The sequence below is a fragment of the Cydia pomonella genome, chromosome 3 (assembly GCF_033807575.1).
Source record: "Cydia pomonella isolate Wapato2018A chromosome 3, ilCydPomo1, whole genome shotgun sequence".
In the NCBI taxonomy this organism is placed as follows: domain Eukaryota; kingdom Metazoa; phylum Arthropoda; class Insecta; order Lepidoptera; family Tortricidae; genus Cydia; species Cydia pomonella.
In genome coordinates, this window is record NC_084705.1 from 12786971 (window position 1) to 12797468 (window position 10498).

The following is a 10498-nucleotide window of genomic DNA, read 5'->3' on the forward strand; positions in this document are numbered from 1 at the left end:
GAAAATTGCTTTACGACGGGATAGAGACTGGACACGTGGACAAGGGGTATATACAAATTATTTTGTGCTTTCCAGTGGGTTAGTTTTTTTAAAGGCGGTTCCCTTTTTTTTAAATAGATATGAAATTAAGTTAATTTAGTTTTGCTTTTTTTTCAATTTTTTTTTTGAGTGATATCATGATCACTAAATTTGATGATAATTATGAGAATAAGTACTTCATTTATTTTACGTTTTTTATTATCTTTTTAATTATTTATTTTTTAATTTTTAGTGACGTTTTGAGTTTGTTTATAGTTAGGTTCTACATTTAGTTTTGGGCTATTACTTGTGTTAGCAATGGCCAACCTCGACAATAAGCGCGATGATGATGTTTCGCTGCTATATGATTTGTAAATAGTTATTAGGTTTAGATATTATGTTTCGTCGTATTATTGTAACTAAGATTTAGTTTGCCTAGGGTTATAATTATGAATATATAGATACCAGGCGTTTGCCCGCGACTTCGGCTGCGTGGAATTTGTAAATTTCACCCCCTAAATGACTACCTAATTGGTCAAAAATGCTTTTAAACATTATTTATTTCTTACAAAAAGTTAAAAGATAAAAGTCGTAAGAAATTATTGATTCCCTTTATACCTCCAGTTTACACTCTTATATGTGATAATTTCGAGGATGAAAACGATTATATAATCATATCACCTTTCCCACAACTTAAACTATATTCTTCTTCTTCCTAGCGTTGTCCGGGCTTGCATATTGCTACGGCTCATGGGAGCCTGGGGTCCGCTTGACATCTTATCCCAAGATTTGGCGTCGGCACTAGTTTTTACGAAAGCGACTGCCATCTGACCTTCCAACCCAGAGGGTAAAACTAGTCACACTCACACTCCCACTCCTAGTTGGAAGTTGATTACATGAACATAGATTTAAAACCTAAATCCATGTCTAGTCTATTAAATTAGGTCGTTCAATATGTTTCCAGGAATAAAAATATACCGACCAGTACCATCTACCGGGGCCAATGGTGTTTTCAAACCATTTAGGAACCCGTTGAAATATACACACAAAATTTCATCTACATCGGTTTCAGCAAATCAAACTTGACAATATACCGATAGCAGCGCCACCTGTCGGGTCAAATTCTTTTTTCAAACCATCCATGTATACTAAAACCTTCTCTAGAATATAACAAACACTTTTCTGAAACATACGGGTCAAACTGAGAACCTTATTTTTTTCTGAAGGCGGTTAGAAAGAAAATAGGCATATAAAATATTACCCTTTGCTACCCGTGCGAAGCGTTGAAGACCTATCCATAGATACCCCACACGTATGGGTTTGATGATTTTTTTTTATATTTTTTTATGACGTATTTAAAAAAAAGCGGCCAAGTGCGAGTCGGACTCGCCCATGAAGGGTTCCGTACCATTTATGACGTATTAAAAAAAACTACTTACTAGATCTCGTTCAAACCAATTTTCGGTGGAAGTTTGCATGGTAATGTATATCATATATTTTTTTTAGATTTTCATTCTGTTATTTTAGAAGTTACGGGGGGGGGGGGGGCGGGGGGTACACATTTTACCACTTTGGAAGTGTCTCTCGCGTAAACTATTCAGTTTAGAAAAAAATGATTTTAGAAACCTCAATATCATTTTTAAAGACCTCTCCATAGATACCCTACACGTATGGGTTTGATGAAAAAAGATTTTTTGAGTTTCAGTTTTAAGTATGGGGAACCCCCAAAATTTTTTGTTTTTTTTTTCTATTTTTGTGTAAAAATCCTAATGCGGTTCATATAATACATCTACTTACAAAGTTTGAACAGTATAGCTCTTATAGTTTCGGAAAAAAGTGGCGGTGACATAATCTGACAGACAGACGGACATGACGAATCTATAAGGGTTCCGTTTTTTGCCATTTGGCTACGGAACCCTAAAAATGATACAAATAGATATGTAGGGTACCTAAATAGTACCTAACTACCTAATAAGTAACGCAAAATACTAAGCGCGACTTGAATGTGACTATAATATGACGAGATGTGATTTTGACAATCCTAATGATGTTATTTGATATTCATGGTATAAGTATCTTTGACGGCGAAAGCATGTAATTTAGAATAGGATCTTTGAGAGGAGTTGACTTAAAATACACACGACAGTTAGATATAAAAAAAGAGATTACGTTTAATATCATAGTAAAATAATGTGTACTTAGGTTAACAGATTCTTGACTAGAATGTCTTATTTTCAGCTACACTTTCACCCGTTTATCAGTGTTATCACTTAAGTATAAAGAATGCCGATAAAGCATTTAAAGATTCATTTTTTTAACTAACAATACTATTACGTCCATAATATTTCTTCAGTATAAACTTTGCGATTTTTTATTTACTCTAACACTTAACGCTATAATGCTGGTGGGGGCAACAGTCGTGGTTGAAGTCCACTTGATAACTTATCTTTAGGTTCCAGATGAACTGCTAGAGCAGCACGAAGAGCATCTGCCGAGATAGTCCTGGATGGAACTGGTAGAGCTTCTTTGTTATCTCCAAGAGGGCGATGCGGCAACGCGTACTGCAACTTCTGCCAAAACCACGGGTCGCCCCATTTTAGATAGGTGTTTGTACGGAGGTAAGTGCGCAAATCGTCTTCTTGCGCATTAGCGTCGGGAGTTGGCAATTCTCCCAGCAATATAACTATCACACGAGCGCGGCCCTCTCTAAGCGCACGTGCATGTGCTGCCCGGAACTCCGCTCGAGCCCATTCAGAAGTCAAAAATCCAGGCGATGCCACTACTAATGTGCGCCTGGCTTCAAGCACCGAACGTGACACATGCTCCGCAATAGACTCGCCCGGCGCCCAGTCTCGGTAGTGTACGCAAAGCCGATAACCTCTTTTCTCCAGCTCTGGCACTAACTTATGGACCACTAATTCTTCATCCTTGTGTGAAAATGACAAGAACGCATCGTACTTGGCAGGTGCTTCTTTAGCCGATCGCGTGAGGCAGCCACACCAGCCGCGTGCGAAAAGATACACCTTGATCTCATTCTGGTACCGCAGCCATAGAATGGCCACAACGGTAGCTAGAACACCTAGCAGTGCCAATGTTCCACCAATTCCTGCCGCCCATGCTGCTTTAGTTCTAGCACATAACAAATTCGCGTCCGAGTTTAGTTGCAAGAGACCGCCGTGCGCGCACGTTGTGATATTATAATCGCTTACTCGAGCTGCTGATTTATGTAGAGCTACTAGGTCCGCAGAGTGTGCACAGTCACATGCGATAGGGTTGCGAGCTAGGCGTAGATTGTAGCCTAATGCCGATGCCGGTGGCACCTCTGTCAGTAGGTTATTGGTGAGATCAAGTAGCTTTAGTTCGGGCGGAGCAGGTCCTGGAGGAGGCACCTTTAGATCCAGTCCAGAAAGTATGAGTTCGTGCACTGGTAACGATAGATTGAGTGACAGAGGCGCACGTTGTAGACGCAGAACAGTACGGTTGAGTCCAAAACCGAATTCATACGGCGCAGGGATATTTACAGGTGGATCGATACAATCAAGCTTGATTGCTTTGTAGGCAGGATGCAAGGTGCAGTTGCAGTTGTCTGGGCACTTGGGTGAGGGCAGCTCGCACGTAAGTTTATCGAGAGGCGCCGCACGGACTGTAGTATTTGCTAGTGCAGGCGGTGAGACACAAATGGCAGCATCAAGCGTCAGTACCGGGTATATATGCTTGTAACTCGGACTGTTGAGAAATCGTAATAGCGAGTACGTAAAACAGTCGCAATTAAATGGGTTCCCGTCGACTAACAAACGACCACTTCCTGCATTACTTTCATCATCATCTACGCGAGCTTCTAGCTCTCTTTCTGAGACCTGAATCGTGGTTATTTGGTTATATCTGAAGTCAACTATCACGTCTTGACTAAGGAAGTTTATGTCAGGATTCTGAAAAAATAAATTATTTTAATTTTAACTATTATGATGAATTTGCATCACCTGATATTACAACGATATACCGTAGTATGAGCTTTTTGTTATTTCAAAATACAATGTACTTATATACCATAACACGTATTTTTAATGACGGAAAATAATTACTAAATATAATTACTAGCCATTAACAAAAATACCCAAAATAGAATGTGGTATGTGACAGAAAGTGACGTGGATATGGTATCGCTACTGTTAGGTATGATTAATATGCCACCTTTTGGTCTGTTACTGTTAATTTTACAGTCTGGTCGAATCGGATTCCTAGTAGTAAATATAATTATGGCGATGACAAAATGGTTATTAAATTGTTGCTTACCTCCAGAAACTCGAAGCGATTATTTGTTAAATTGAGCAGTTTTAGATTTAACATGGCGTTACGCCAGTCATAGAATACTTCCTGGATAAGGTTGTGTCCAAGATCCAAGTGCTGCATCGCTAATAGCTCATTCATGGGCGATGACCGTCCATCCGTAAAGTCCATGTAGCCGTCTATTGGCGTTTCTATGGTGTCAGCGGACCGCAATGTTAGCTCGTTGTGAGATAAATCTAAGTACTGCAGCGAACGCGCACCTCGGAACGCGGTGGGTGAGAGCACGCGCAAGCGGTTGTTGCGAGCCGACAGCGAACGCAAGACACCCAGAGTCTCGAACATATCACTGCAAATATTTAAAGTAACTGATAAGACTGATCATTAACGTGAATAATTTATGAGTTAGATTTTAAGATAAGATTAGATTTTCTAGCGGCTTTGGAATCGTGCCAGTTATATTTTCATTCAATCACATATTTATTTTAGTGCTCGCCTAATCTAGTTCAAACACCTTTATCGTCGTATATCATTTTATTACGTTTTGTATAAACATGCATCATATTTTTGTATACCAAAGCAATTTGAGTAATACACGAGACTACTAATATAAATGTCAATAATGACTTACTCTGAAAATTCTTCAAGTTGATTGTCGTCAAGGTTCAGCTCTTCCAGACGCCATAGCGGCTGAAACAGTGCCGGTGTCAAAGATTTCAGGGCGTTGTGGCTAAGATTAAGTGCGCGCAACTCTACGGAGTCGCGCAATAGTTCTGGCGGTAGCGTTTCTAATGCGTTGTGTGACAAAGATAGCGAACGTAACGAACGTGCGCCTGATAGAGTATCACCAGGTAGCATCGACAACTTGCACCGCTCCAATTCTACCAGGCGTAACTCCGGCAGCGCCAATGAGCGTGAACCCACCTTCAGTGGTTTTCTTACATCTAGCACTACCAATTCCTCAAGCGAGTTTAGATTACGCAATGCCGACTCATCTAATTGGGATAACTCTGTATCTACCAGTCGCAACACCCTCAGGTTTTCCGCTGCCGCTAACACTCCATCACCCAATGATTGCAAAGGGTTAGAGCTCAGATCTAAAGTATCTAACGCGTGTAGTCCTACTAAAGTGCCAGACTGTAATGCACGTAGTTCATTACCCCACAAATTTAGAGTGTGCAGCGACTCCAGTCCTCGAAAGACACTTGCATTAAGCTCTTTAATATCACTCGCGGAGAGTTCCAGATATTCCAGTCCCGATACTCCCGATAGAGAAACAGAGGTTAGGTGCAAGCGCGCTTCACGCACTGTTAATTTTCGCAATGCTGGCAGGGCCGCTAAAGCGGCTGTCGGAAGATGTGTAAAACTTGAGCCAACTAGCGTGAGCGTAGATAGGTTTACCAACCCGTAGACATGTTCAAATGTGAGATGGTTAGCTGCGATGCCACGCAGAGTAAGCGAAGTGGCTGCGGGTGCGCCAAGAGTTTGCAATGTGCAATTAAGTGACTCGTTGATAGGCAGCACGCAATTTTTGAGCATAGCCCTCGTTGGTGGTGCCGACATTGACGATACTTTCGGTAATTCGGCGCATGCAAAGCTGCCCTTGCCGTCACATTCGAGCGTGACATATTTACGAGCACGCCAATCGAGCTCTATCTCTGTGCCACTCGGAAGAAGGCATGTTAGCTCGATCTGAGCGCCACCTGACGCTACGGAGGGACACGGCCCATTGCTCTGACTCGCGGCCAGCGTCAGCAATACCACCATACATACCAAAGTCTTCTCCAAATCCATCATCCCATATTTCTCATATTGCGACTGCGGTGATTAGGTATGTAGTCCTGAAAAAAAAATGTTTTTAGATACATACTATAAAATAGCTATAGGAAAATGGTTCAGCGAGGCCGTTTTGTTGGCCTATTCCCGCTAGTTACCATCAAATCGCTTTGACTAAAATATACATAATATAATATCTCAGCTCTGTATTATATTATAATAGAACGACATAACGTAGCTTAGGTTTGTTGGTTTTTATACCGGACTCCATACAAAGAATTTTCAGGCGTCAGCAGCTGAGGTTTGTAAAACAAATCGAAATTGTGTAAAACTAATCTTGCTGAACCTGGGTGTATATTTTGTACTCAAACTAAATTGAATATTTTTGTTCAGTTTAAGAACAGTTTACTGAAACTCTACTTCACCTGTAACTATTTTTTAATACTACTTCGGTGGCAAACAAGCATACGGCCCGCCTGGTGGTAAGCAGTCTCCGTAGCCTATGTACGCCTGCAACTCCTGAGAAGTTACATGCCCGTTGCCGACCCTACCAGTCCGCACCCTCGTTGAGCTCTGGCAACTTTACTTACCGGCAGGAACACAACACTATGAGTAGGGTCTAGTGTTATTTGGCTGCAGTTTTCTGTAAGGAGGTACTTCCTCAGTTGGGCTCTGCTCTAGATCTGGAATGGCATCCGCTGTGTAATGTTGTGCCCTATCACACAAAGCGAGATGACATTCACAATGCCCATACCTCGCTTTTGGATGTAGTTTAAGGACGTACCAGGGTCCAATATTTTATACAACACTCTCTGTATATACAACACTCCATATTTAAATTGTTATAAAGTATTTTTAATTGTTATAAATACTACACAATTTTGGTGGTAACTAGTGGAAATAACCGTTATAATTTATAACTGATAACTTTATACGTTAGATAAGCTCTTGCTTTGAAACTCTATAGGCCTAGGTAATAAGTAATATTTAATAAGTGCGATGAGATGACTCTTAACCACAGCTACCAAAAGCAAGTAGTTTGTGGTTTTATTGTAAGTAGAAATTAAAACTTAGATTACTTAAATATTTCGGTTCCGTATGTTCAATTTTGTCGTTTTGTATCCGTCTAACAGAACATTAATTAACGTAGGCTCTAAATTATTACTATGTATTTAAATAATCCCTATTTTGCTGCACGACACTGTTTTTTTAATTGGTAACTATCCTTATTGAGTTACAAGTTTACTAATATATGGATCAAATACGATTATGCTTTAGTATAAGTATTGAATTATAGAATAATAACCAATTATAGGATATAAAACACAATTCCTAAAAAAAACTGTGTTACATCACTATCACTTTTTATACATTGGCAACATTTCACCATAAACAGAGGGGCCGCGTTAAATTAATGCATAATGAAATAAATAAATAAATAAAAGCAGCTTTTTTATTCGTAAACTGTGGAACGTGGGATTTACCATCCAGTATTGGGTAACCATCACTGGAGCCAGAGCTTTTTTATCCATGATTGGAGAAAAAAAACAGTTTTAATTTGGTAATTATAATAGGTATGTTGAAACCGCTAACAAACATGAATCCTGAAAACAATACACTCCTTTTTGGGCAGTCGTGTAGAACAGAAGGCCTACCCAAGACATCAGTTTACAGAAAACGAAACGAAACGCTATTAACTCTGTCGCACTAATGTGTGATAGAGACAGATTGCGTTTCGTTTTGTATCTTTGCGAACGACTGTCATCTTGTTTAGGCCCACTGGACATTCAACTTTTGACACGCCATGCGGTAGTACAGTCAGCATCAAAAGTAGCGGATGAAACAACGCGCCAAAAGTATCTGATATCCCGGATAACTTTTCCAAATATAGATAAATTTCTAGAATTCGCGATCAAAAGTATATCTTTTACAATCTTTGTTGTTCTATATTAAACACATCACTTTTTGTTAAGCTGTTACAGAATGGTAGATACTTATGAAGCCTAATTTGATCCGCTACTTTTGATGCTGACTGTACCAGTAAAATTACCTGTAACTTACCTATTGTACAACTTTTCTAGTCATCAGTTAAATTTCAAAAATAGTTCGCCTTTAAAATTTCCATGATTGGGGCGGATAAGAGTTTTTTATCCAACAGTAACTACAACGAATAAACTGGGGCGATGGGCGACTTTAAGATCTATAGTTAAAGATGGCCAATTTGGGCTTGGGAAGTTTCCCAAGTCCAAATTGGCCATGAGAATGTCATTGTTGCTAGGATAAAAACCGTAAACACGAATGAACTTTTTAAAATACCAAACAAATGGTTTTACAAAATAAATATATCGATCGTGCGTAACGAGCAGTGGAATGTAGACTCATTAATATATGTATGTATCTGCAAGCGTTTTGCTTTTCTTTATGTAACCTGTGCTAATAGTAAACATAGGTAATTAGTGCCTAATCATGAAATTCTAATTATTTGGTGAGCCATATTTAAGGGATTTCCCCATAATAGTTTTTTTTCACTTAATTTTATAAATAAAACTTAAATACAAAAAATAGCAAACTAGATATATATATGGTGTAAAAATATTAGGTATGTTGTTGTTAGAATACTACAAGGTCAACCGTATTTACACTATTTAGCAATACATACATTGTTTTTGTATAAATGTAGAACTATCTATGCCCTTGACTGTCATTGTCTCATCTTTCAAGCCTGAAAACATTGCAAGTTTACTTATCTGAACGTTTTTTGTAATTTGCTTCAAATGAAATATCGTTATTAGTGTCGTGTTATTCATATGGTGACTTTTTTTTTCTTTTCAAGCACCTCGATGCAGTTTTAGAAAGAGACGAATGCTCTATCTCTTTGTATTTACGGATCTATATTAATCGAGCCTTGTGATGGACGCCAGCGCCATACACCATGCAAATTAAAAAGGTTTTATCTCCTTACGAGTTTTATGAACGTTACTGTTTTTTTAGATCCCGCAGCAAAGCTATCGTCACTCGACCGTCGACCGGTTCTGCGAATCGTGCACACAATCAAGCAACGCGTCTGTCGAAATAAAATACCACGCGCTAGGAAGTGAGGCCCACTTGGTAGGATAGCAACGAAACTATAAAAGTATATACTTGTTCGGAGATTCCATCTAATATTAATATGTATGTACTATATTTTGAAGAACGCACTTGACAAACAGAAACGGCAAATTTAATGGTTATTTTGTTAAAAAATGTACCTAAACAAACTCGTACTAACAAAGCAACGCATTTACTTAATGTATAGGTAGATTGTTACGCGACTATTATTGCGACAGAATGTAAAACAAACCTTCGACGCTCGAATGCGCCAATTTTCTCATGAGAATACCGCAATCAGCTGCTGTGCCGGAGATTGTCCCCCGGACCTTGTCACGCTCTCGTGCTCTCTTCTCACTAACAAATTCCTTATGAGGCTTCAATCACTATCCAAACACAGGACACGTAGAAAGAGATCGCTGCCAATTAAGATTCCACTCGCATATAAACAATGAGCAAAGTTTTTACTGTCGTAGATAGCGGGGCGTATTATACTTATCGCAAAGACTCGTCGAACGTGGGTCGACGCGAGAATGGTACTGGCCTGGCTATGGCTGGTGAGGGTTGGGACGGAGGAGGGGGCATCACGGATACGCGACTTAGCAGTTGGACGTGGCGCCACCTGAACGCAAGCGCAGCCGCATTTCATAGTACCACAGTCGGCCACCGGCAACTGATAACTTGGTATTGGTGGTATTGGTAGGATACTGTCTCGGATTCAGTGAGGGAACAAAAATACAGGTTGACCGTGCGTGTCAAGTTCACAAGTATCTTGACTGCTTCGCCAAGACAGGGGGAGATAAAATGATTTCATAAATGTAACGATGAATATAACCTAGTTCGTTTATTTATAATTTGTAAGAATTCCGCAGCAGTAAGTAAGAGGTTTTAAGTCAGGTAGAGTTAGACTAAACTAAGTTGGCAGCGATTTTGATAGCTCAGACGGTGCAACTGTTATTTGAACGTCATAATCCCAAAGAAGTTTGACGTTTAAAATAACACTAGCATCGTCTGGGCTATCAACATCGCTGTAAAACTTTCATGTAGGTAAATAAATGATTAGTAATACATAATAGTAAATGATGTTCGCGCTAAGGTAGTTGAAACTATTTTATTTTTAAACCGAATAAAGAGCCCAATAATAATCCTCAACTCAAATCTGCCGAGTTCTTTGTAATACTAAAAATTTAAGGCCTTTGGAATTCGTATGCCTAATATAGACATTGGGCTAACAGATACATAGGCCAATTATGGAACATAGTTGTTATTGTATTAGAATCAATCGTTTTGTTATCTCGCCTGCATAGCTGCGTCGCGTCCCTTATATTAGATG

The 10498-nt window shown here is 39.4% G+C and overlaps 1 protein-coding gene across 1 annotated transcript; it reads right to left on the bottom strand.

Moving 5' to 3' along the window:
• Positions 1-2171: 2171 nt before the first annotated feature.
• LOC133516094 (protein toll-like) lies at positions 2172-9713 on the bottom strand. The gene is made up of 4 exons (XM_061848820.1): positions 9419-9713; positions 4934-6143; positions 4312-4651; positions 2172-3947 (listed from the first exon to the last, which is right to left on the bottom strand). The coding sequence occupies exons 2-4, from the start codon at positions 6097-6099 to the stop codon at positions 2412-2414; spliced, it is 3042 nt and encodes a 1013-aa protein (XP_061704804.1). The 5' UTR covers positions 6100-6143; positions 9419-9713; the 3' UTR covers positions 2172-2411.
• Between the last annotated feature and the right edge of the window lie 785 nt (positions 9714-10498).

Bases quoted from the DNA above. Each gene is read 5' to 3' on its own strand.
- LOC133516094 (XM_061848820.1), bottom strand. From the start codon at position 6,099: ATGATGGATTTGGAGAAGACTTTGGTATGTATGGTGGTATTGCTGACG. The intron at 4,652-4,933 runs GTAAGTCATTAT...AAATATTTGCAG, and splicing joins CAACTTGAAGAATTTTCAGA to TGATATGTTCGAGACTCTGG. The intron at 3,948-4,311 runs GTAAGCAACAAT...TTATTTTTTCAG, and splicing joins ATCGCTTCGAGTTTCTGGAG to AATCCTGACATAAACTTCCT.